General features: G+C 37.5%; 1 protein-coding gene and 1 non-coding gene across 3 annotated transcripts in view; both read right to left on the bottom strand.

Annotated features, from left to right (window-relative positions):
- The window catches only part of DCC (DCC netrin 1 receptor), a 1134523-nt gene that overhangs the window by 335317 nt on the left and 771284 nt on the right, over positions 1–27922 (bottom strand). For both annotated transcript variants that reach the window (XM_078435224.2, XM_078435225.2), the window contains exon 8: positions 4285–4441. In XM_078435224.2, coding sequence (XP_078291350.1) covers positions 4285–4441 — 157 coding nt within the window. The remainder of the gene's footprint in view (positions 1–4284; positions 4442–27922) is intronic.
- Positions 6741–6840, bottom strand: LOC132666161 (small nucleolar RNA U13). The gene has a single exon (XR_009604536.1). It is a non-coding gene; the product is annotated as a small nucleolar RNA U13 (small nucleolar RNA).

The following is a 27922-nucleotide window of genomic DNA, read 5'->3' as shown; positions in this document are numbered from 1 at the left end:
TACCACCGTTTGAGCTTCATTTTTGGCCTCTTTTCCGTATTTTCTCTGAGCTCACACTATTCTGGGTCCCCCTATTCTGCCTAGGTACAGTGACTTCCCTGGATGCTTTGCTTAAATTTCTTCAATTAATTCTCATAGAAATTCTCATAGAGAGGTATAATTCATCTTCCTTTTGGTCAGCATAGCAGAGAGATGTTATTCCTGTCTTTAACATAATTAAATGTTCAAAAGTCACACATCTGGTAAACAATAGTACCATTTTTAAATCTAGCCATTTAGACTTAAGTGATATATATAAATGTTTATTTATTTTTGAGAGAGAGAGAGCATATGAGCAGGGTAGGGACAGAAAAAGAGGGAGACACAGAACCTGAAGCAGGTTCCAGGCTCCAAGCTGTCAGCATAGAGCTTGATGTGGGGCTCGAACCCATGAGCTGCAAGATCATGACCTGAGCTGAAATTGGACACTTAACTGACTGAGCCACCCAGGTATCCATAGATTTAAGTGACATATTTATAACCATTATAGGTTATAGGAACTACACTCTACCTATATATAGATTGGATATAGACTTCCATTCAAAGGACTTGGTAGATTACTATGTGCATGTTTTTATCTAGAAATTTTGCAATATTTAAATTTAAGAACATTCACATTTTTTTCATAGTAGAGGAAGTGATCCAAACTGTATTTCAGACAAATAACTAGAGACAATGAGGAGGATGGATTAGAAGGCAAGAAGCTATTGTCAGAGATCAGATCAGTGGTGATGGAGATAATACAGGGGGCATGGCTGAGATGTGGCCAAGGTAGACGTGACAAGACAGGATGACTAATGGCAGAGCCGAGAGGCCGGGAGGAGTAAAATATGACATGGGTTTTTTGCTTAGCCAACAGGATGGAAGGTACTAACATAAACGAATAAAAAAGAGGAAAATATACTTAAGGAGGAGACAATGAGTATAGTTTGGGGAAGGGTAAATTTAAGGTGACTCCAGGAAATCCATGTGGCAACATATAGACAACCGGGCAAGAATTATTACCTGTGGTTTTGGGCAGCTGTGCACACTGAGATCCAAAGACTCATCATAAAGCCACAGAGTTAAAGAGCTGGAGATAAGACTAAAACAAATGTCTACTTCTTTGTGGTAATAAGTAATCTTAGGGAACATAGGCTATATGTGTAGTACATATATTTCTTTCATTTTAAAGTCAGGTCAAATTATAAGAGAAAATAGAAACTTTAACATGATATACTTTATTGCTGTGGACTAGAAAAGAGAGCATTTTGAGACACAGCATGAGAGAAGTTGTACCGTTCTTTCTGATTATCATGCTATACTAAATACCACTCTGGCTAAACCAAGCTATATTGTCCCTTTTGAATCTTGAGTTTAAAGCACTCACGCATTTGAGAGACTAGACTAAGCCTCACACTTAAATCCTGGCTTCTCCCCTCTAGTTTATTCCTCTACAGAAGAATGAATGGTGGGGCACCTGGGTGGGTCAGTCAGTTGAACGTCCATCTTCGGCTCAGGTCATGATCTCAGTTGGTGGGTTTGAGCCCTGCGTTGGGCTCTGTGCTGCTAGCTCAGAACCTGGAGCCTGCTTTGGATTCTGTCTCCGTCTCTCTGTCCCTCACCTGCTTGCACTCTCTCTCTCTCTCTCTCAAAAATAAATTAAAAAAAAACATTTTAAAAAATGAATGAATGAATGAGTGAATATGGTGAAAGCCAGGATTACTGTGAGCTCAGCCCTGCGAACAAGAGGATCCCTCTAGGACACTTGTCATTTCTGCCTGTCTTTCATTCTACTTCTCTCTGTTCCTTTCTTTTTCACTCTCCCTCTCTAGTTCCCCCATGCTGCCACCACACCCAAAATATTCCATTCTATGTAGAAGTATCATACAGGTTACAATTCCCTTGGCTGGTAAACTTTACAGAAGGTGAACGTAGTTCTCATTCAAGGATGAAAGAAGCTGCCACATTCCAGAAACCCCTGTCTCCCATTTAGTGTCCAGTTTAGACTGGTTATATATAAGAGGAAGTTTAATGTGGAAGGGAAGACTTGGAACTCAGGACTTAGCCAAATCAACAGATAGACATTTATATAGACCCTAGTTGCCCTACCCAAATCCTCATCTGTTTAAGGACATAATGATGATGTTCCGCACTTATGTGAGAGGCACAGCAGATCTGCAGAGTGCATTTGTCAATAGATGCTCTTCTGTACAGAATCTTGGGATTTGGCAACACAATGTTTCTCTGAAACAAATTGAGTTTTAACATGCTGATCTCTTCGATTGCCTTTAATTGGCAATCCAGAAAACCCAATAGTTGATGAAGTAGACAGAAAGTAAAAAATGCCCAAAGAATAGAATGGAAAGGTCTATTCCAAAAGCTTCCTTGCTTTTCTGATTCCTTTTTTTAAAAATGTTTTATTTCAATCTCAGTTAGAAATACAATGTAATATTAGTTTCTGGTGTCTGATTCCTTCTAAGTGAAATGCTTATGGAGTGGCTTTATGCTTTAGTCTTAAATAAAATTCCCCAAAGACCGAACATGCTTATATTCAAATGCACTTGCTCAAATGTCAATAATTAATAATATATAATAATGATACCAATTATATAGGCATTCAAGTAAATATTACAAAGTGCCATTTAAAACAGTATGGCAAACTAAGTATTATGTGAAAAACCTTTCTGTTATGGCACACTTAAAATGTTGGGTAAATTATTCAAAGTCTTTTTTTATTTAAAAAAGTGGGGTTTTTTTTATCTGTAATATACAGGCAGCAAAATAAGAGAATTATCATAGTGAGTAAGCAGACTTATGGAGCTGGTATTTGCCTGATGGTATGTGCCTATCAATAGAAGTCTAGAGCTAGGAGTTTTAGTAACCAATAGGAGAAAAGAATAGGAAATGAAGCTTGCAGATAAAGTAGGGTATATGGTTTGATTAGAGAGCCTCACATACAGCAAAGATCCTGAAAGAGCAAATCTCAGAGGGTGAAGTAGAAAAGGAAATTAGCCTCCTGAGAGAACTGGCGAATGTACAATCTCAGCCTTAGCTTAGTTGAAACAGAACAACCACAAAAAAATCTGAGAATTCCTTATCACAAGTCTGCATTTACTCATGTGAGTTGATGTGTTAAAAATAGCAGAAAAACAAATGTTATCCTATTTAATGGACTTTCTCATAAGCAATAAAATATCAGCATGAGACCCATATGGAGCAAGTAAACTTTAACAAAATTCTGGTTTATCATGCTTTCATTTTGGTAAAGCACATCGTCCCATAAGATTGTTCTTTAATACTTGGTCTCAAAAATTCCCTCAGAAAAATTTCTAAGGATTAGAGTTAACAATCAAGAATCACCTATACATGAAAAGAAACAAGCTACTATGAGGAAGAGTAAGCAGAAACAAATAGCTGAATTAGACTCACAAGGACTGCAGATATTAGAGTAATCAAACATAGAATATAAACTAAGTAAGTTTAATAATTTAAAGAAATATAAAGAGATATTACACAGTTTACTCCTATAGAAGTGATTGGAATTTATCCAATATCTACATTACGCTTACAAATAAAACTTCAAAATCTTAAAATCATGAAATATTTCAAGGAGAAAATGTTGAGAAAAATCAAGAATGGTAATCTTAAAACTAGACATATACAGATCACATTTGCCTACAAGTGACAAGTGAAAAGAGGAATAACATTTCTACCAAATACTAGACACTCTTGTATGACATTACATATGTATAATCCTAACAAAAACTTTGTAAGCTAAAGTATTATTTACTCTTTATTACACAGTAAAGTCAGGCTCGAAGAAGTTATGTGGTTTTCTTGAGATCACGTGATGTCAATGACAGAATTGGGATTACAACCTGGCCACTGTGGTTCTCTCATACCCTGTTCTATCAATATGCAGCCAAATTCTGTTCTCTGTTTATTACTTTGAAAACCAAGGACATAAAAAACCTAATTACCATAAATTCATATGCTTGTCTTTTTTCAAGGAAGTTTCTGATAAATGATTTCATTTGATTCTATAAACAATCCCATTAGAACACACACACACACACACACACACACACACACACACACACACACAGAGGCAATGGAGATATATCATCTCCACTTACTAATGAGTGATGGGCAGAGCTGAGATACCACATGGTATCCAAAGTCCCTTCTCAAGATCCCCTGCAGGTGCCTTTATGTCACAGTATACATCTAAAGAGGTGGCAGATTGATACTGGTATGACCTACCTGTTGTCACCTTCTCTGGAGAAAAAGACCGTGAAGGTTTGAATGTTCCCTTTTGCTTCTGCAGGTGGGCGCCAGCTGAGACGGACAAACCGACTGGAAACCAACACGGGGACCACATCTCTGGGAGCAGAAGGGAGGACACTGGAGCTTGGGATAGCTAGGAAGGAAGGAGAGGAGGTGGTCAGAGATGTTGGTACCATGGGTGGGAGACACGCAGGAAGGCAGAGCAGACCCATTAGCAAACATAGAATGATCCATTCATAGATTATAAAGGAAGGAAGAAAACCAAGGAAAGCAAACAAACAGTAAATGGAATCAAAGCTCTATTAGAATTTCTTGGAGCTTATGAAAGGGTGGGTAATTAATAACATATATGGTTCTACTGAATATTTGTCCAGTTTCCATTACTCATGGGATCCAGGACCATTAGCAAGTGTTCTGTTCAGGCATGATGCAGAGGAACATAGCCATGGACAAGTGCCTCAGGTAACCAAGCAGTTATTACAAAAACCTCATTCCACTCAGAGCCTGTTCACCCTGTTTTAGATACAGTTTGAAGGAATATCAAATCAAAGTCATGGAAGCTAACAAAAAGTAGAAAGAATTCTTATAGACTACCTGCTAGAAAGGAAATTACAGGAAAAAAAATTCTACCAGACATAAAGACATACAATTGTCCAATGCTTGTAGGGTACCACTGCATGTATAGCAAAATTTGGCAAATTGTTATTCACAGGAATAAATCATCCACAATTGGAGAACTCATTTTTTAAATATTTGGGGCATTTACAATCTGTAAAGAAATTTTCTATCAGATGTGTGTTTGTATGTGTATGAATTCATTATTCATTCTCTTATTTTTTCAAGTCTCCAAGGGGAGGAAACGTGTTTCACCCTGACAGGGGATGTCTATCCCTAAAACACAATGACACATTTGCCTACTTTTAATCTTCAAACTGGATTGTGTGGGCTGCTTTCTTCAGTTCTTTTCAAAGTTAGTCTCCATCCTTGCATTCACTTTCTCCAAGGGCTGGCTGAATCACTATTCCTGCTGTGCACTACACTCCTATTAGCTGGAAAATCTACTGGGGTGAGGGAGCCTATCTTCATTCCCAGTGGTTCCAGAAATATTATCAATTGACAATGCATACCAGTTATATAGAAGAAGAAGTTTTCAAGAGCTGCAGAAAGCTTTCAAAGTTATTCCTGGCCCCATAGATACTTAGCACTTCTTTATAGGTGAAAGTCCCCCTTACTTTTTTGGTCAACATAGTATTTGAAACAAATGGTAGACTGGTAGCAAGTTAGTCAATCTTTTGTGGCAGAGTGGTAAGGGGAGGGAGAAGATTGATGCCTGGACATGTAGCATCTGTCTCAAAAATGTGGGTGATATGAAGCTTCCTGATAAAAACCTACACTTCCCCACAACACGGACATCTCAAACTAGCACACTGAAGTGAATTTATCCTCCCCACCACCTTCACTGCCCACTCAGCCTGCTTCTCCCCACTGGGCCACTCAACTCAGTTGTGTCTACACTGTTCTCTCAACTGTACAGCCCAGAAACCGAACAGGTATCCCCACCCTTGACTCTCTCTCACTCATTCCTTCTAGGATTCCCCCTGTTGGACATCAGGTAAATCTACTCTGTGTTAGCTCCACTTACACACTTAGAGCCCCACCGTCATTTTGTCTTGTCAGAACTGCCACAGCTGTCTTCAAGCATCTCTGCTCTCCTTGCTCTCATCTCTCTCAAATGTATTCTCTGGACAGCCTCCTGAATAAGCTTGTAAAAAGACACATCTGGTCATATCCATCTACTATTAATTTATCCTCTGTGTCTACTCTTTACCTCAGGGAATCTCCAAACTTCAAAATCAGCCTACTGGCCTGGCTCCTGTTTATCATTTTTCTTAGTTTGGCTTCCTCCACAAAGAGGTCCTAAGAAAAGGATTTAAAAAAAATCGTTTATTTGGAAGCTGATCCAAGGAACCACTGGGAAGTTGGGAAGTGAGACAGCAGGGAGTGAAGGCTAGAAAAAGTGAATTATCTGGCAGTCAGCATACTAGGAAACTGAATGGCAACTCCACTAGGGACTCTGGGGGCCAGTGTGGCATAGGCCTCAAAGTTATCTGTTCTGAGGCAAACAAGCTGAGATATTTATCTACCACTCTCCCACCACTGATTGAGGGTGATTCCAAGGGCATTAGCTTTCCTGCACAATAGCTTAGTGTGTTCCTATTGCCAGAAAAATACCATTTTGGGGAAAGGCTTGCAAGGTTTCCACAGTAAGCAGCATCCGTTAGCTCTACTCATCCAAAAAGTATTCACAGAGTGCTTATCCAATGCCAGCCCTTCTAGGCCCAGAGGGGACAGTAGTGAACAATAGATGAAGGCATTCCTCATGCAGTTCACATGGAGGTTCCCTGGCTACCCCCACCCCGCTACACACCCCATTTTGGGTAATGTGCCGAGGTCATAACAAAGTTTGAGGGAAGCACATGTCACACGACAACGTGAACACCCAGTCGTCACATCTGTAAACGACAAGAGGATCTGAAGGCTCCCTGGCTTTTTGCTGCTTGCACTAAGCAGGCTCTCTCCATGAGGATACACGGGTGATTCCCTAAAGCCTTACACACAGTAGCTCCCACTCTACCAGACCCATCTCGTCCACCTAACTCCTGCTATCCCCTGTCACTTAGTTTAGTGTCGTTTCCTCTGGAAAGACTGATCCAAAGTATTTGCAAAATATCTAACAGATGATAGTTAATATCTATTATATAACAGGCATGTCCCAAGATCAATAAAATAATACAGAAACTTATTTGAAAGTAGGGTTCAACCTGACAGTAAACGAAATGTGCATTAAAATAAAATCTAAAAAAGTCTGTCAGGATAAAGCGCCTTTAAAAAAAATCTGTCACAGTAGCAAGACTTTAAAGAATGTTAGTATCTACAGTTGGCCAGGATGTGACACTCTCTTACACTGTCAGTTGAAGTTTGTAAGAGTACAGTCTTTTTAGCAGTTCACTTGGCAAAATCCTTTAAAGTGAAAAATATTCATACCATCTGACCAAACATTCTCAGGTCTATAAATTTATCATTTTAAAAAACCTTAAGTAACCCCTGCATCCTTGTGAAATCATAGCTCATTTTCTCCAAATGTAATACCTATACATCTTACCAGTTTAAAGTAAATGGGATCCTTACACGACTTTTTTTTACAAAAGATTTTCTAAAAAGCAAATGTGATCAATGGTGACTTGCAAAAACCTTTTGAGAACTCTCAAGAAGTTAAGACAAATGACTTGGAAGAGAAAAGGGGACAAATCTTCAGTTCCTCAAAAGCACCTCACGTAGAGACGGTATCACATCAGAAATGAGTTGACTTCCCCACCCACTCAGGGGCTGCCTAGAAGCCGAGCAATGAGAGCCTGCACACAGATGCTGTTCTCCTCAGGCCTCCAGGAGTGCCTTCTCACAGAGCTAGTCTAGATGCAGATGACACAGATAAAGCTCAGAATAGAATGAATCGCGGACTCTTTTACCCCAGTGTAAACAGTCCTAGTCTGAAAAGGAACGGACACATTTTGTAACAAAGAGATGGCTTCTTTCTTTATACAGGGAATTAATTTTGTTTGTACTAATCCTCCAGGCTTTCTCTCAACAGTCACTCATCTTCACATAAGGTCTCAATAAGGAACCAATCAGGACTTTTTTTCTTTGCTCTTGGAGGCCTAATCTCCAGTCTGGGCCTAATCTCCCTGGCCCATTACTGTTGCCACGGTTACGGCTTCTTTATCTGTTGTCATGGAGAAGAAGAGGTGCATTTGCCACCCTATAACATAGTCTTATTATTTTTTTTTGTTTTTGTTTTTGTAAGAATCTCTTTTTAAAAAATTATCATAGTACAATCCAGGGAAAGGAAGTGATTTCTGAAAATAATATAAATCAAAAGAACAGTTTTAAAACTTTGGTTTCTAAATTACTCTTTACTATTTCTACTACTAGTATTACTACTAACGACAACTACTACTATTTATGACGTTATTGCAATAGCCTTGGTAACAATTATATCATTGGGTTAATTTTTCTATAAAGCCATGTTCCGTCTAGATATCAAAGAGGGTTTTTTTTCTCTCAGGATTTTACTATATATTTACAGACATTAGTTTTCCTCTGAGCTTATTAACTGTCTGACCTCCACTTGCTATGAGGCACATGAAAGATAAGATGTATCACAAAAACACAAAAATACTTAATTTGTGTTAAGCATCAAACACCGATAGGCTTATTTCCTTATCATTCCCCATACTGTTAACTGAAATCCTATAAATGTGGCTGCCAGATCAACTAGATTTTTTTTTCACAGCATCTCCTTATTAGCTTGAAGATTTAAGTAAAATATAAATAGATAACATTAATGAAATGACAGGAACATTTAATTGTCCTCAGGGCAAACTCTATCTCTTTTCCTTTTGTATTCTTTTCTTATCATTGCTCCCTTGACTCCAAACTCTAGATTTTAATTGTCCAAATAGAGAAGTAGATAAAATTTAAGTTTTGGTTTAAAGTTTTTGTAGTTCACAAAGTAATTTCACAAACCTACCAAAAATAAGGTCAGCTGTAAATGTGAAATTACAAAGACTAACATTTTTTTCTAAAGTTTCATGTTATTTTCAAAATTCAAAGAATCATGGCTTTTGAGCTAGTGTATTCAGAACTTTAGTAAAACTAAGAAATGTGAATTTAAAAAAATAGTGATTTGAAGCCACTTTTTATTTTACGTTAATATGAGATAGAAGTTAATGATCTCTATAACATTTCATTAAATCTTAATCTTTTTTTTTTAATTTTTTTTAATGTTTATTTATTTTTGAGACAGAGAGAGACAGAGCATGAATGGGGGAGGGGCAGAGAGAGTGGGAGACACAGAATCGGAAGCAGGCTCCAGGCTCTGAGCCATCAGCCCAGAGCCCGACGCGGGGCTCGAACTCACGGACCGTGAGATCGTGACCTGAGCCGAAGTCGGACGCTTAACCAACTGAGCCACCCAGGCGCCCCAAATCTTAATCTTTACATAAAATAATTTATTGGGTTAGTATCTAAAATTGAATAATCAACATTTATTGAATGTCTATCAAGCTCCTACCGCTATGCTTGAAATGAAGAATTATTTATTTTTAAACTGTGGATTTCTCCCTAAGAGAATAGGGAACTAATTTTAAGACATAAGGTGGATACATGTAAGACAATTACTAAGTTTGAGATAGTCTCTTATTTTTTTTTTAATATTTATTTATTTTTGAGAGAGAGAGAGAGAGAGAGAGAGAGAGAAGAAGCAGGGAAGGGGCAGAGAGAGAGAGAGGGAGACACAGAATCTGAAGCAGGCTCCAGGCTCTAAGATGTCAGCACAGAGCCTGAAGTAGGGCTTGAACTCATGAACTGTGAGATCATGACCTGGGCTGAAGTCAGACACTTAACTGACTGAGCCACCCAGGCAAGATAATCTCTTATTTTTAAAAATTCCATGCTAAATTTTCAGTAAGGTGGTTGTTTATAAATCAGAACACTTTCTCACTAAGCCATTTCTATTCTGTTCCCAGAAACATATTATTTTGCAGACCTCTTATTTTACAAACTATCATAGCAGTAGTGCTATGGAATTGGATCATGCACGTATGGACTTTCTTTGCTAAGATCAATTTATGTGTCCAATCATTAATCCATTCAATATTCATGGAGGGATTACTATGTGTGAGGCACTGCATGAAGGGCTGTTTTAATCCATCTTCCAATTCCAGGGAGGAAAGCCAGCTCAGTAATGGGTAATTCTCCCTGCCCCAGCTTCACTGTAAGGACCTATCTACTCTCACCTCTCATATTGCTCCTCTCATCTCAAGCTCTATGTTCTCAGTTGTCTTGGGCAGGGGTAAACCTGAGAAGGATACAGTGGAAGGTCTCTGGGGTCACTGACCTTAATTAGTTTCATGAAGACCCCATGCTTTCACCTCTCCTACTTTTCTGTGCCACAGCCTGAGCTAGAATACTTCCCTCCAACTTGTCTCCTGCTCTGGCCTGGGCTTCTCCTTCAGATTTCTGCTCAGGTATCACCTCACTGATTCCCACCTTGGCTTAGGACCCTCTAAATCTAGACTCTCACAGGCTTGGGTGAAGTCCCCTATAGGCACTTCCTACTCTGAACTGCAATGGCCTAGTCATTTTTTTTTTTTTTTTTTTTTTGTATCCTATACCAAATTATATTCTCTGTAAGAGGAAAAACCAAGTCTAAACTGTTCATCACTCTAATCCCTAAATCTAGCACCATACGTTTAGTGACATCCTAGGCATCCAATACATTCTTGCAGTGTTAGCTAAATGAAAGGCATTGCAAAATTGTGAAATTATAATGTTGAGACTTATCAGAAAATTCCCTTTCAGAACCCTCAAAAATGGGTATTTGAGATTATGTCCTGGGAAGGAAGTGAGCTATTATTACAAGCTGGTCATACTAATCATGATTACTCTGCTAATAAATTACAAAGTAGATTAAAAAACTGAACTCAGAGGAAGCTTCCAAGGGAATGTAGATTTACAAAGAGACTATTTCATTTTGTACCAAATGAGAGGTGAACACATTCCTAAAATCCAACTATGTGCCAAACAATGTAGAAGATGTGCTTGTACAGGAGTAATGCCTAAGAGAAATAATGTTTTCATTAAGAAGCAGATCAGATGCCTAAAAAGTTAATTTGAGTTAACTTGTACATCTAGAAAAGAACCTGGGGATCTGTTATAGGAACTGTGATTTTTATCCCAAAGCCATATATCAAAGAGAATTGACAGGCCAGTGTTGCATGGTAAGACGGATCACCTATGGCCACACAAAGATATATGATGAAAAAAAAAAAATACCTGTAAGGTGGTATTATATCAGCAGAGATAACTACATCTCTCAGAGTTTGAAGCCTTTTCAAAAGACAAAATGAGAAGAAAATACTATCTGGTAAACTGGTCAACCTACACATGTGTGAATGAATTGTATTCTTTATTTTCACTTTGTTTATTTAATAAAGTACCTTTTAAAAGGGTTTATCCAAAATAGAGTGGATCTCAGGCAGCTTGGGAAGGTGGCTAGTCCATCATTTATGTAAACTAATGCACTATACTAGAAAATTACAATTAAATAGAAGGGGCGTTGGATCCCTGCTCTGCTACTTTGTGACTACATAACTTGGAAAATTATTTAGCTTCTCTGATACTTACCCTCCACATTTGAAAACTGATCCAATTTATCTGACATGCAGGCCTATGTGCTGATATAAACTGGGTTTAAGGGCTGCTCACAGAACCTGGCATATGATATGTATTCAAGGAATTGTTATTATTATTTAATCTGTCTTCAGATCCAGAAAGCAGAAAGTCTGCCTCTGCTGGCCTAGTTTCATGATATCTTGTTGGAAATCTAGGATCCTTACCAGAAAGGCTTTGGGAAGGATTTGGGCTAAGTCTGATAGGTCAAGTGAGTTGGGGACAAGAGTGCTTCCTCCATGTAAGGATAAGACGTGGTCAGCTCAATCTCTCTCCCTATTTCATTTATCAGGTTGCAAAGAAAATTCATCCTTTGTTTTCCCCTTTTTGTCAACCCACATGTCTACTTCAAGAAAAATGTACTTCATTTCAGGTCTCTTCATTCTCTGTATTTTCTTACTAATCATTGTACCCTTTCCAGCTGTCTCTATTCCAAGGCTTTGTAAGGCTAACTTTAATCATCTCTCTCATCAATGTCTCTTCCTGGCATCTTTCACCAACTGTAGGAAAACTCCATTTCTACCCTGTCCCCAGCTCCTTTTGTTTCCATCCTTTCCCTTGAGTTTATGTCATTGAATTCCTAGTCATTATTTATCCCTTCTCCACGTCTAGGGACCTGGAATATGCCATTTCAATCATTCCCCTGTCACCAGAGCTTCCTCTAGGGATAAAGACTGACAAGCTGTGACATCTCCCCTCCCATCTCTCATGTGCCTTTATCCATGTTCACCTTATCCCAGCCATCTGGTGCTTTGTCCCAGGCTGCCATGTGATCCTTTTCTCCAGCCGTGAAGAACATCTAAAGAACACATGCATTGCTGATACAAATCAGTATGGTAGGCTTTAAGAGGCAGCGTTTTCCCATGCAATTTCCTTTGATAATAAGACACTACCAAAGTGAAATAGCTAACAAGCTGTGTTGTTAAGAAAAAAATAATTGAATCAGTGCTAGGTAGTCTTAATTTTTTTTTTTTTAAGTAACTGATTTTTTTCAGTAAGAAATTCAAGTTAAAGTAAGTTGAAAATAATACATATTAAATAGGAAGAACTAAAAGTTCAAGCTATCCTCTTTAGTATTATAAATACTATTAAGAACTTTTACTGTTTCTGGATACCCAGTGACCAAAAAAACAAAAGAAAACAAAACAAAACAACTGCAATCACATTTGATGGCTCATTGATTTCTACTAATGGCAAATTTCCAACTTTGTCCATGGGATTTAAAAACAAATTTTAAAAGACTTTATTTAAAGTTACTGTCTAAGTGTAGCTGTAGAAATGGTCATTGCCAGGATGGGCTAGTTTCAATGCTCTGAAATGTCTCGGAGCATGAGAGTTTCAGAATATGACACACTCACCAAATGCTATTTTTCTGATAGACGAGAAGAGAACGGGTGTGGGAGGCAGCATCTTAGGCCAGGAGCGCATTGGCAGGGCATGGAGGTTTATTAAGCATCTTGGCTCTAACCCCTAGGTACTCATCCTTGAATTTTATAGCCACCAAAACAAATTAAAGGGAAATAAAAAGAATAAAAGAGGATATAAAACTAAGATAAATTATTACTTATTCCAATTAAGTTTATAGAAGTAGAGCCTTATATCACCACTATGAAGCTGCTGCAAAATTACAGGGGTGCACAGAATGCATATGAAAGACATTTCCTTAGAACCCTGTTTCCTTTTGAGTTTGTCCTTCTAGGTCTACACATATCAGAGAAAGAGAAAGAGACATAGAGAAAGAGAAAGAGAAAGACGGAGAGAAAGAGAGAAAGAGAGCATGCAAGAGTGAGAGAGGCTGTCCAATTCTGTTCTAGTCCCCTTTCTGGGAAGTCAGATGGGAAGCATGGAGAAATTGCAACCACAGGTGAATGACCACTCATGTAAGCTCATCTTTTTTTTTTTTTTTTCCTTTTTTGATGTATTACAGTAAGGGAGACGACAAACTGTAAACCATAAAAAAGGCTTATCAGGATACTTTCAACAACAGCCAAATTATGGAAAGAGCCTAAATGTCCATCAACTGATGAATGGATAAAGAAGATGTGGTTTATATATACAATGGAATACTACTTGGCAATGAGGAAGAATGAAATCATGCCATTTGCAGCAACGTGGATGGATCTGGAAGGTATTATGCTGAGTGAAATAAGTGAGTCAGAAAAAGACAGATATCATATGTTTTCACTCATGTGGATCTTGAAAAACTTAAAAGACCATGTGGGAGGGGGAGGGGAAAAATAGTTACAAACAGAGAGGGAGGGAGGCAAATCATAAGAGACTTGAATACGGACAACAAACTGAGGCTTGATGGGGACGTAGGAGAGAGGGGAAAATGGGTGATGGGCATTGAGAAGGGCACTTGTTGGGATGAACACTGGTTGTATGTAAGCAATGAACCACAGGAATCTACCCCAAAAGCCAAGAGCACACTTTACACACTGTATGTTAGCCAATTTGACAATAAATTATATTTTAAAAAAAAGAAGAGGTTTACTGGCCTGAACCTAGCAGTCATACTTCGAATCTATTAAATAGGCAAACAAAAAGAACAACAATCAGAGATGGTTAAGTAATAAAAATATATTATATAATCATAAATTGTGGCTGTGCATCAAATTCCAGTATTCTTTCTGGTCAGTCTAAATAGAACAGTATTAATTCCTACAAAAAAAGATGGGTCTTTTTAAAAGTCCTTTTTGGTTTTTTAAATAATCAATAAATGTGTTGATTTACCCAAAGACCCACATCAAATCGAATTAAGGTTGGTAAATTTATTGAATAATTCCAAATATAACATAGGGCATGTGAAAATTCTGAAATACAGGATACAGGGATTCAACTATAATAATAAATATTTGTTTTAAGTTTGATTCTTGGTTGCTATTATAACTACAGCAAAAAATATATTTTTGGCCTAAATTGACATGTTTATCATCATCAAGAGGCATGATGGATGATATTTTTTTTTTCTGGAGTAAAGTGAAAAGAATCAAGGGATTAAATAGGAGGCAGAAATTAGGAGGCAGACTATTTTGTCTTTCAGGCAGTAGCTAGACAGTTTATCTTCTAGGGTGCAGATAGGTTGTCAGATTGCCACTACTAAGGTTCTATCACACTGGGACAACAACAATATCTTTGTCCCTTTTCCTGTTTGTTTTTCTACTTCTTTCTTTCTCTCTTTTTTCTTCAAAGCCGATTCATCCAAATTCAAGACAGTATTTGGAACTCAGTGGTAGCCACACTGTTCACTTTGTGGGTAATAGCTGTGTTTAAAGATAATATAATACAAAAAAAAAAAAGTTTGGAATTAGGATATTAAAACAATGGAAGTCTGTGCTAGAGTCACTACTGATTATATGACTTTATTATCATGCCTTCTGTCTCCGAGTTTTTTTCTATTGTCAAAATGTATGGGGAGGCAGTTGTAAGAGTATGACATAATAAAAGAACCCACAAAGAAAGTATCTATAAATATTACTATATTGAAACTAAAACTTCTATATAGAAAAGCATAATAAATGAGACTGAAAAATGCATGACAAACTGGAATAATATTTTTACTAATATTACAAAAGATTGCCTTTTCCAATATGCAAACAGCTGTCACAAATTAATTAAATTAAGAAAAGAAAGTAAGAAAAAGTGAGAAAAGATGGGGAAACAGTATGAACGCATGCAACTTTCATTTCAATATGTTTGAAAATTCCTATTATCTCATCCTTACAATAATTACTGAATCCACCAAAAATAATTCTTTCACTATAAGGGTTGTCAACATAAAAATACAAAGTACTGTGGCCTTCACCTTCAATAATGAAAACATTTGTTAGGTTTCAAAAGAGAAGGAAACCATCATTTCTGCAACCTTTGGTTATGTAATGCAAAGAGTAAATTGTATTCTATATCCACAGGAATATTTTGACAAAAGAGAAAAAAATGACCTGTACAAAGTTGAGAGCTTAATGCCACACTTACTGAAACATTCCTAAATTACTCAATTTAGTTTGGGATTCTGAAGCTAATTCTGTAATAAGCATGAAGAGATGGTTATGAAAGTTAACTAAATGGCCTCCAGTTCCCTCCATATTATAGTTGTGTCTGAACAGAGATCAAAATACGGTATTTAAATAAATTCACTTAGGGATAACTAGAAAATAAAACAAACAATCAAAGTAAGAGGTATTAAGTGAGACTTCTGCCCTCTCTGCTGCTCTGCTGTATCACAATCCAAACATGTAAAGTATCTCCCCTGGGGTCCAATTCTCTTCCATACAGATAAGGCATGGGAAATTTTGTGACTGTATGAGTTTTACTGTTGAACTCCCTCTGAGCAATTAACCCAGGTTTTCAAGGGAGGAGGTATTCTTCCACAGGCAGCAGCATATAGCTATACTGCCTTCTAAAGCTATCTACATGTGTGCTAGAGAATTAACAAAGAATATGTTATAAACTTACTAGATCTTGGTCAGATTGCTGATTGCAGCCATTAAAGAGAGGTAGGGAAGCTACAAAGTGGACTAGATGTAGTAACTTGTTCCCAAAGAAAAAGAGTAGGAAAAGGGAAAAATAGTAACTTGATGGTAAGACCCTGGCAAACTTCGTTCTGCTTAACTAAGTGGTGAACGTGACCATGCCCAGTGATGTCATATGGCTATCACATATCCTTGAGTACTTCACCTCTGCAGTAGTTTTTCCAAAAACCCATAAACCCAGCTGAAATTATGAGGAAAACTCAACACAAACCCAGATTGGGAGATACTCTACAGGATAACTGGCCAATATTCTTCAAGATAGTCAAGGTCAAGAAAAACAAGGAGCACCAGGAACTGCTACAGGAAAAGAATACTAATGAAGCATGACAACTAAATATAAGGTAGTACACTGGATTGTATCTTGAGAAGGAAAATGATATTAATGAAAAAAACTGAAGAAATCCAAAGAAAGTCCAGAGTCTAGGTCACAGTAATGTAACAATGTTGGTGTCTTAGTTTTTTATTTTTATTTTCCATTTTAATTTAATTCAGTATAGCTAACATACAGTGTTACAGGTGTACAACATAGTAATCCAACAATTCTATATGTGCCTCAGTGCTCATCACAAATGCACTCCCTAACCTCGTTCACCTATTTGACCCATTCCCCACCCACCTCCCCTCTGATAACCCTCAGTTTGTTTTCTATAGTTCAGAGTCTGTTTCTTGCTTTCTCTCTCTTTCCTACTTTGTTTTGTTTCTTAATTTCCACATAGGAGTGAAATCATCTGGTATTTGTCTTTCTCTGAGTGACAAATTTCACTCAGCATTATAATCTCTAGATCCATCCATGTTGTTGCAAATAGAAAGATTTCATTCTTTTTTATGGCTGAGTAATTTTCCATTATGTAGACTATTACACCCACCCAACCACACACACACACACACACACACACACACACACAAACACACACACACTCCAGATCTTATTTATCTATTCATCTATCGATGGACCCTTGGCTGCTTCCATAATTTAGCTATTGTAAATAATGCTGCAATAAACATAAGGGTGCACGTGTCCTTTAAATTAGTGTTTAACTGTGTTAAAATTAAAATTGTGTTAAAAAAATCCTAGTGTTTTTGTCTTCTTTGGGTACAGAATTATTGGATCATATGGTAATTCTATTTTTAGTTTTTTGAGAAATCTCCATAGAATTTTCCACAGTGGCTGCACTAGCTTGCATTCCTACCAACACTGCACAAGGGTTCCTTTTCCTCCACATCATCACCAACATGTTGTTTCTTGTGCTTTTCTTTTAGCCATTCCAACGGGTGTGAGGTCATAACTCATTGTGATTTGATTTGTATTTCCCTGATGATGAGTGATGTTGAGCATCTTTTCTTATGTCTGTTGGCCATCTGTATGTATTGAATAAATGCCTGTTCATGTCTTTTGCCAATTTTGATTGGACTATTTGTTTTTTGGGTATTATGCTGTGTGATTATTTTATATATTTTGGATACTAACCCTCTTTGGACATGTCATTTGCAAATATCTTCTTCCATCCAGTAGGTTGTCTTTTAGTTTTGTTGATTGTTTCTTTTGCTGTGAAGAAACTTTTTATTTTGATGTAATCCTAATAATTTTTTTTGCTTTTGTTTCCCATGCTTCTCGAGACATACCTAGAAAAAAATGTTGCTATGGCCCATGTCAGAGAAATTACTGCCTGTGTTTTCTTCTAGGATTTTTATGGTTTCAGGTCTCACATTTAAGTCCTTAATCTATTTTGAGTTTATTTTTGTGTATGATGTGAGAAAGTGGTCCCATTTCATTCTTTTGCATGTTGCTGTCCAGTTATCCCAACACCATTTACTGAGGAGACTGTCTTTTCCCCATTGCATATTCTTTTTTTTTTCAATATATGAAATTTATTGTCAAATTGGTTTCCATACAACACCCAGTGCTCATCCCAAAAGGTGCCCTCCTCAATAACCATCACCCACCCTCCCCTCCCTCCCACTCCCCTCCCCATTGCATATTCTTGCCTTGTTTGTCGAATATTGGTTGGCCACATAATTGTAGCTTTATTTCTGGGATCTCTATTCTGTTCTATTGATGTAATTGTCTATTTTTGTTCTAGAACATACTGGCTTTTTAGTACATCTCAAAATCAGGAATTGTGATACCTCCAGTTTTGTCTTTTCTTCTCAAGATTGCTTTGGCTATTCGAAGTCTTTTGTGGTTCCATAAGAGTTTTAGGATTTTTTTTGGTTCTGTGAAGAATGCTGGTGTTATTTTGATAGGGATTGCACTGAATGTGCATATTGCTTTGGGTAGTATAGACATTTTAAGAATATTTGTTCTAATCCGTGAGCATGGGATGTCTTTCCATTTCTTTGTGTCATCTTCAATTTCTTTCATCAGTGTTTTATAATTTTCAGAGTACAGGTGTTTCATCTCTTTAGTTAGGTTTATTCCTAGGTATCTTATTTTTGGTGCAATTGTAACTGGAATGGTTTTTTTTTTTATTTCTCTTTCTGCTGCTTCATTATTAGTGTATAGAAATGCTACAGATTTCTGTACATTTATTTTGTATCCTGTGATTTTACTAAATTCATTTAGCAGTTGTAGCAATTTTTTTGGTAAAGTCTTTTGGGTTTTCTATATATAGTGTCATGTCATCTGCAACTAGTTAAAGTTTAACTTCTTGCTTACTAATTTGGATGTCTTTTATTTCTTTTTGTTGTCTGATTGCTATAGCTAGAACTTCCAGTACTATGTTGAATAAAAGTGGTGAGAGTAGTACATCCTTGTGTTGTTCCTGACGTTAGGGGAAACATTCTTTGTTTTTCCTCATTAAAGATGATGTTAGCTGTGAGTTTTCCATATATGGCCTTTATTATGTTGAGGTATGTTCCCTCTAAACCTACTTTGTTGAGGGTTTTTATCATGAATTGATGTTGGTCTTCGCCATGTGGTTTTTCTGCGTCTATTGAAATTATCATATGGTTTTTATCCTTTCTCTTGATGTGATGTATAACATTGATTGATTTTCAACAATTGAACCACCCTTGCATCCTGGAAATAAATCCTGCTTGATTGTGATAAATGACTTTTTTAATGTATTGTTGGATTAAGTCAGTTGATATTTTATTGAGGATTTTTGTGTCTGTGTTCATCAGAGATATTGGCCTGTAGTTCTCTCTCTCTCTCTCTCTCTCTCTCTCTCTCTCGGTGTTTTCATCTGGTTTTGATGTCATGGTAATGCTGGCCTTATTTAATGAACTTGGAAGTTTTCCTTCCTCTCTATTTTTTGGAGGTGTTCTGAAAAGAACAGGTATTAACTCTTCTTTAAATGTTTGGTAGAATTCACCTGTGAAATCCATCTTACCCTGGACTTTTGTTTGTTGATAGTTTTTTTTTTAATGTTTTATTTTTGAGAGAGATTGAAACAGAGCAAGAGTGAGGGAGTGGCAGAGAGAGAGAGGGAGACACAGAATCTGAAGCAAGCTCCAGGCTCTGAGCTGTCAGCACAGAGCCCAACAGTGGGCTTGAACCCACAAACCGTGAGCTCATAACTTGAGCTGAGCCACCCAGGTGTCCCTGTTAGAAGGTTTTGATTACTGATTCAATTTCATTACTGGTAATCAGTCTGTTCAAATTTTCTATTTCTTCTTGGTTCAGTTTTGGGAAGTTTTATGTTTCTAGGAACTTACCAATTTATTCTAGCGTTTTCAATATGTTGGCAAAGAAGTTTTCATGTTATTCTCCTATACTCCCTTATATTTCTGTGGTGTCAGTTGTTTTTTCTCCTCTTCCATTTCTGGTTTTGTTTATTTATGTGTTCTCTCTCTCTTTATCTCTCTCTCTTAATGAGTCTGGCTAAAAGTTTATCAATTTTGTTGTTCTTTTCAAAGAACCAGCTCCTGTTTCATTGGTCTGTTCTACTGGTTGTTTTTGGTTTTGTTTTTTAGTTTCTATTTCATTAATATTTGTTCTAATCATTATTATTTCCTTCCTTTTACTGGTTTGAAATTTTGTTTGTTCTTGTTTATCCAGTTCTTGTAGGTGTAAGGTTAGGTTGTTTACTTGAGACTTTTCTTGCTTCCTAAGGTATGCTTGTATTGCTATATACTTCCCTCTTAGAATAGCTTTTGCTACATCTCAAAGATTTGGACTATTTCATTTTCATTTGTCTCCATGTATTTTTTGACTTCCACTTCAATTTCTTGGCTGACCCATTCATTGTTTAATAGCTTGTTATTTAACCTCCATGTATTTGTGTTCTTTCCGGATTTCTTTCTTGTGGTTGCCTTCTAGTTTCATAGTTTTGTGGTCAGAAAAGATATATCATATGATTCAAATCTTTTTGAATTTAATGAGACTTGTTTTGTGGCCTAACATGTGATCTATTCAGGAGAATGTTCCATGTACACTTGTAAAGAATGTGTATTCTGCTGTTTTAGGATGGAATGTTCTGAATATATCTGTTACATTCATCCGGTACAATGTGTCATTCAAAACCACAGTTTCCTTGTTGATTTTCTGTTTGGATGATCCATCCACTAATGTAAGTGAGGTGTTAAAGTGCCCTATACTATCATTGCATTACTATCAATTAGTTCCTTTATATTTGTTATAAGCTGTTTTATATATTTGAGTACTCCCATGTTGGATGCATAAGTATTTGCAATCGTTATATTTTCTTGTTGGATTTTTCCCTTTATTATTATATAGTGCCCTTCTTTGCCTCTTGTTACAGTCTTTGTTTTAAAGTCTATTTTGTCATCAGATATTAGTATTGCTACCCTACCTTTCTCTTTATTGCCATTTGCATGGTCAATGCTGCTCCATCCCTTCACTTTCAATCTGCATGTGCCTTTAAGTCTGAAAGGAGTCTCTTGTAGGCAGCATATAAATGTGTCTTGTTTTTTTATTCATTCTGTCATCCTATGTCTTTTTATTGTAGTGTTTAGTCCATTTACATTTAAAGTATTCATAGGTTTGTACTTATTGCTATTACTTTTTTTACAGCTGATTTTGTAGCTTTCCTCTGTTCCTTTCTTTTCTTATTCCTCTCTCATGGTTTGCTGCCTTTCTTCAATGAAACACTTGGATTCCTTTCTCTTTATTTTTTGCATATCTATTACTGGTTTTTGATTTGTAGGTCCCATTAGGTTTACATATAACGTCTTAAACATATAGCAGTCTATATTAAGTTGATGGCTGCTTACGTCTAACACATTCTTTACTGATCTCCCCTCACCTTTTAGGTATATGGTGTTATACTTCATGTCCTTTTATTTTGTGAATCCCTTGACTGATTTTTATTTATTTTTAAAAATTTTTTTAGCTCTTATTTATTATTGAGAGACCGAGAGGGATAGAACATGAGCATGGGACAGGCAGAGAGAGAGGGAGACACAGAATCTGAAGCAAGCTCCAGGCTCCGAGTTGTCAGCACAGAGACTGACGTGGGGCTCGAACCCACAAAACGTGAGATCATGACCTGAGCTGAAGTCGGACACTTACCCAACTGAGCCATCCAAACCTCATGTTGACTCATTTTTATAGCTTAATTCTACTTAATTATACTGCATTTGTGCTTCTTACTTCTCTTGTTTCTGCTTATCATTTTTCTTTTCCACTCAAAGAGTCTCCTTTAACATTTCTTGTAGAGCTGGCTTAGTGGTCATGAATTATTTTAACTTTTGTTTGTCTTAGAAACTCTATTTCTCCTATTCTGAAAGACAGCCTTGCTGGATAGAGTATTTCTGGTTGCAGGTTATTTTCTTTCAGCATTTTGAATATATCATGCCACTCACTTCCAGACTGCAAGCTTTCTGCCAAAAAAATCAGCTGATAGCCTTTTGGGATTTTCCTTGCATATAACTGTTTTATTTTCTCTTGCTGCTTTTAAAATTCTCTCTTCATTAGTACTTTTTGCCATTTAAATTACTATGTCTTCTTGTGGCCTACTTGGGTTGCTTTCATTGGGAGCTCTCTGTGCATCCTGGATCTAGATTTCTGTTTCCTTCCCCAGATTTGGGAATTTTCAGCTATTATTTCTTCAAATACATTTTCTGCCCCCCTTTCTCTCTCTTCTCCTTCCAGGATCCCTATAATGCAAATGTTATTGCACTTCATGGTGTTGGTTACTTTTCTATTTCTATTTTCATTTTTTTTTCTTTCTCCGTTCAGCTTGATTGTTTTCCATTACTCTGTCCTCCAGGTTGCTGATCAATTCTTCTGCTTTCTCTAGATACTGTTTATTATATCTAGTGTATTTTTAATTTCAGTTATTGACTTCTTCATCTCTGATTGGTTTTTATGTTTTCTATTTCCTTAGAGCATATCAGTGAAATCCTTTATGCTTCGCAAGCCCAGTGAGTGTCTGTATGACCATTACTTTAAATTCTCTATCAGGCATATTATTTATCTTCATTTTGTTTAGCTCTCTTGCTGTGATTTTGTTCTGCTCTTTCATTTGGGACATATTCCTATGTCTCTTCGTTTTGTTTAACTCTCTGTGTCTGTTTTTCTGTTAGGAAAGTCAGCTATGTCTTCTGCTCTTGAAAGTAGTGGCCTTATGAAGATTTGGTCCTGTAGTACCCTACAATGTCCCCTGTTCACCAGAACCTGGCACTTTAGGAGTGTCTCCTGTGTGTGTTGTGTGTGTCCTACTGTTGTATCTGAGCTGCTTTTGTCTTCAGTACAGTCATCTTCAATGGTTCTTTTGTCAGTTGTGGGAAGAGTGTGGTCCCCATAGGGGTGAGTCTGGGGCCACCTTGGGCTTCAATTGAGTTAGACCAGGCATTTGACAGAGATGCAGCAGCACTGAATTACAGGACATTCTCCCTGTGTTGTCCCCTGAGAAGCTTCACTCGAGGCCTGTAGTCAGACCTGATGTCTGCCCCTAGTCTACTGCAGGGCTGCATTGGGACCGGTATGTGTGGTTATCTTCCCCACTCCTGAGGACATGAGTCAACTCTGGAGTTGTGGTGGCCCATTGGGGCCACTTGCACATAGCCAAAGTTGCAGACTGCTTTGGAGGGGCTCTGGTCAAGGATGTATTGGACAGGACAGGCCTGCGCAGGGGTGGGGAGTCCAGTACCAGCAAGTTCTGCATAGGTCTACTATGGTAGCGGGCCTACAATTACCAGAGAAAACTCGTGCTCAGACTGGGATTGAGGCAGTGTGTCTGCAGAACAGGGGGGTGGGTCATGCTGTCAGCAAGTTAGGTGGAGAGCATTTCTGCTGTGCTGGTTCCTGTAATTACCTGTATATCTAAGCTGAGGACTGGGGAGGGAAATGGTGCCACCAGGTCTTTTGTTCTTGGAGAAGTCACCCAAAGATGACCCTCCAGCACATGCTCTGAGATTAGTAAATAAACCATCTTCATGTTTACTCCAGGCATTTTTTCCACTGCAGCTTTTATGCTCCATCTCAGCAGGGCTGTTTGTTGTGCTCTCTCTTTAAGGGTGGGACTCTGCCTTCCTAGCTCTGCCTGATGATTTGTAAGGTTCCTTGTGTTAAGCCCCACTGGTTAGGCCGCTCTGGTTTTCAAAGCCAGATGTTATGGGGATTCATCTCTCCCATGTGAGTCCTCTGTGCCTGGGATGCCTGGCCGGAGGTGTGGTCCTCTGTCCTCCCTATGCCCTCAGCATCCCTCCTTTCCATGGACAGTCCCACATGTCCATTTGGCTCCTGAGTGCATTTCCTCCTTTCCCACCTTCTTTAATGTGGCCTCTTCTCTACATTTAGCTATGGAAAGTCTGTTCTGCCAGTCTTCGGGTCATTTTCTGGGTTATTACATTGACGTGGGTGTTATCTATTTGTGTTCATAGGAGGCAGTGAGCTTTGGATGCCCTCACTCCACCATCTTCCCCAGAAGTCCTTGTCCCAATGTTGGTTTCTTAGTTTTGAAAAGTATAACATAGTAATGAGAGATGTTAACAGTGGCGAAACTGGGTGAAGGGTATATAGGAATTCTGTAATATTATAACAACTTTTCTATAAGTCAAAAGTTATTCCACAATATATATATAAATAATTTAGAAAACAGGAGGAGCTGTGTCTTTAATTTTAGTTGATAAGTCAACTCTAATGCTCTTAGCACTGTTTGTTTTTAGTTAAGAGTAGACTTCAAAAAGACATGTGACAAAAGGAAGGTTATCTATTAGGAGTGAATCATTTCATTCTGAGTGAAGAATTAGAAAAACAACAACAAGGACAGTGCTAAGTTTTAGGATTCTTAGTAGTGTGGTCAGACCCAACATCTGTCAGCCAATGAGAAAAGATTAATTCTGGTGGGTTGAAAGGGATGTGTACCATACTGACTTCTAAACACAGACCTGACAAAGTATTCAGACTGTGGCCATCAGTCTGGGAATTGTCTTCCCATTCCGAGTGCTTATGATTCATGCTGATGCTTCTGAATCATCTGGTGCCAGTTTAGCTTTGTGTCCACTTTGTGTTTCATTCTAGGAGTAATGCATTGGACTCGAACTAGATTCTTATTTCATTTCATTTCATTGCATTGCATTGCATTTTTCACCTATTTAGCAGCAATTAGCTAATAAAATTGAAGGTGACAGAATGGAAATAAGTTGCTTAAGTTGACACAATAAATTTTGAGAAAGCACAGACCTAGCTAATCACCATATTTGCTGGTCTCATGGGGAATTCTCACATATGAAGTTTGACATCTACACTCATTTGGTGTTATAGCATATGACCATAACTTGGGTGACTTGGTGTTCTATGTGCTTCCCTGAGAAAGACTGAACATTGTATTAAGGATGGTAAGAAAAAGAAATAACCAAAGCAACAAAATTCAAAGTCATGGGTGGGAAGCTTTTCTTTTTATAAATGTATAACCATGGAGAGAAGGGAAGGGAGAAGGAATGTGGAGAACAATTTGCTGAAGGAAGTCTAGAAAACTGAAATTTACTGAAGGGAACATTTACATACCAATGACTCACATGAAAAGTTTGAATAACCAGAAGAATTTGTAAAATGTAGGCAATTAAAACAATGTTTCTAAAAGCTTACATGTCACAGATCATGATAGTCCAGAGTAAGAATATCACACACCACTAAAATCGAGGATGAACTTCCAGATAATTTAATATACCCTTTACATATGGCAATTTATGATTCCAGCAAATCTATAAAGCCCATTTTAGTTAGCAATTTCAACTTCTTTCTCCTCCATGGCTGTTTCCCATTTCTGACTATTAGCAGTTATGATGAATAATTTTAAATTTCACTTCACATTTACTCATGTTTGCCCTCTGCTTCATGCATCGTGGCTCAAAAACATAGCCCAGTTTGTTTTGTTTTTTTTTAAAGATACCTACCCATGCATACTGCTATTCTCTTTCCATCCCTTATATTCAGATAATTTCACCATTTTTACCTGCTTAAAAACCACAAAATAGGTCACTAGGCAAATTCAGTATAATTTTGTCTCCATAAAAATCTCCCCTAAAGATAGCTTTGGTCATCAACTCAATATCAATGAGTCTGGCAGGTTGTTCTCTGATGGAGGTTCCACCAGGGACCATGCTATGTAAATATCTGACTGACTTTCATGGTTCTGATTATGAAATTTAGGGATGTGTATTAAAAATGTCATGTTATCTTAATGTGTTATTAGGGAGCTTCATGTGCCATTTTCAGTCTGAAGATTCATTATCTGCTATGAAATATATTTATCATTCATACTGAAACAACCACTTCTAAATTTTGAGCAGATCTGTGGGGTGTAGAATACTGGGATCTGTTGAATAAATCAATGACCACATTTCATGTCCTCCTTAGTTTTATACGTTTTTATAAAACTCCCTTCTCAGACCTTGTCTTTCCAATCTTAAAACCATAACCCCATCCCCCTCTAATACTGCACACTGACAATTTCTTCCTCTTTTCCCTTAGCATATATTAGTCTTTATACAAAAACCCATTCTCCTCTCTTGATTATATTAGCTTCCCTTCTTAAACATATCTACCTTTATCCCCCTTTTTGAGCAAATTGAATTCGACCACAATTTAAAAAAAAATTTTTAATGTTTATTTATTTTTGAGACGGAGAGAGACAGAGCATGAATGGGGGAGGGTCAGAGAGAGAGGGAGACACAGAATCTGAAGCTGGCTCCAGGCTCTGAGCAGTCAGCACAGAGCCCGACGCAGGGCTCGAACTCACAGACCGCGAGATCATGACCTGAGCTGAAGTCGGCCGCTTAACCGACTGAGCCACCCAGGCGCCCCTGGACCACAATTTTTAAAATATAAACATGCCACTATTTTTTATAATGATAAGGCGATGGAAACTCATCTACCAAATCCTTTCTATTAACCTCCACATGTTATTGATCTCTTTAGATACTGGTATATTAGGGGTATATTTAAGACAAAGTCACCTTCAACATCCTCTTTTCCCATTTTTAGTTCTGCTTCTCAGTTTCCTCTCAAAAAATGTCACCCATATGGAAATGCCATGCTAAGATATGGCAAGATAATTTCTGTGAAAAAATTCATTTTCACCTCTACCAAATTAATCTGGATTGAGAATGAGCCATGCAGATAAAAGCTTGTTTAATTTGGATTTTACCATATGTTTTTCTAATATTTATTTTAAAACTGAGCAAGTCTGTCTCACCCAGACTGGAATAATTTTATATATGGAAAGATTCTTTGAACAATCTGAAGAGAATAAAAAAAATATAAAACCTTTTATCCATCTGAATTTTGGTTTGTTTTTCCTAAACTAAAAACTCCCTTATAACAAGGTTCATATTTAATTTGTACATTTATCCATTCACTCGTCTATTTGTGTGATCATTTATTCATTCAAAATATTTTTGCTGAGCATCTTCTGTGTAATAGGCACCATTCTAAGGTAATGGAAATGAAGTAAAAAAGATAACCCCTTGGCCTCTTGGAGCTCACATTCTTCATTTGTACCTTCCTTGGTGACTGATTCAATATGTTAAATAAAGTTGAGGTTCTAGTGATCACAGGGTGGGAACAAAGGTATTATTTGATATGTTTTTGGCCTAAAGAAAAGAAAAAGTTACATCTAAAAGGTAAAGGCAGTACAGAACAGTGGTTAAATACAGATTCCAGAGCCAATTTGCTTTTGTTACATACCACATATGCACCCTTAAGTTACTTCACGTCTCAGGACCTCAGTTTTCTCACCTATAAAATGTAGACAACAGCAGTACCTAACCTCTAAGACTGTTTTAAGAGTAAGCCGAGTGCAAATTTATAAAGCGCATATAAGAATGCCCAACTCGGGATGCCTGGGTGGCTCAGTGGGTTAAGCTTCTGACTTAGGCTCAGGTCATGATCTCAGAGTCTGTGGGCCCGATCCCCATGTCGGGCTTTGTGCTGACAGCTCAGAGCCTGGAGCCTGCTTTGCATTCTGTGTCTCCCCCTCTCTTTGTCCCTACCCTATTCACACTCTGTCTCTTCCTCAAATATAAATAAACATAAAAAAATTAAAAAAAAAAGAATGCCCAACTCAAAGGAAGCACTTCATAAACTTCTAAATAAAGGAGATGTCCAAGAGGAAAAAAAAAAAGGAACAGCTAGGAATTAGATCACGGGATAGTGCCTACTGCTTCTAATTCCACCATTACACCACACTGGGCAAACACTTTAATCTTGCTTTGCTTCTGCTTCCTCATTTTAAAGACAAATATAATAACATAAACTGCCACTGCCTCTTTCACTTGGGTAGAGTGAATCCAAATGACTTCTTGATCTCAGAAGAAAGTAGTGTAATTAGAAATAACCTACTCTGCTGCTTTTTGCCCCATTAGTTGCTAGTCCCAGGGAAGTG

The sequence above is a fragment of the Panthera onca genome, chromosome D3, assembly GCF_046562875.1.
Source record: "Panthera onca isolate mPanOnc1 chromosome D3, mPanOnc1 haplotype 2, whole genome shotgun sequence".
Lineage (NCBI taxonomy): Eukaryota > Metazoa > Chordata > Mammalia > Carnivora > Felidae > Panthera > Panthera onca.
This window is presented reverse-complemented; position numbering and strand designations above follow the sequence as displayed.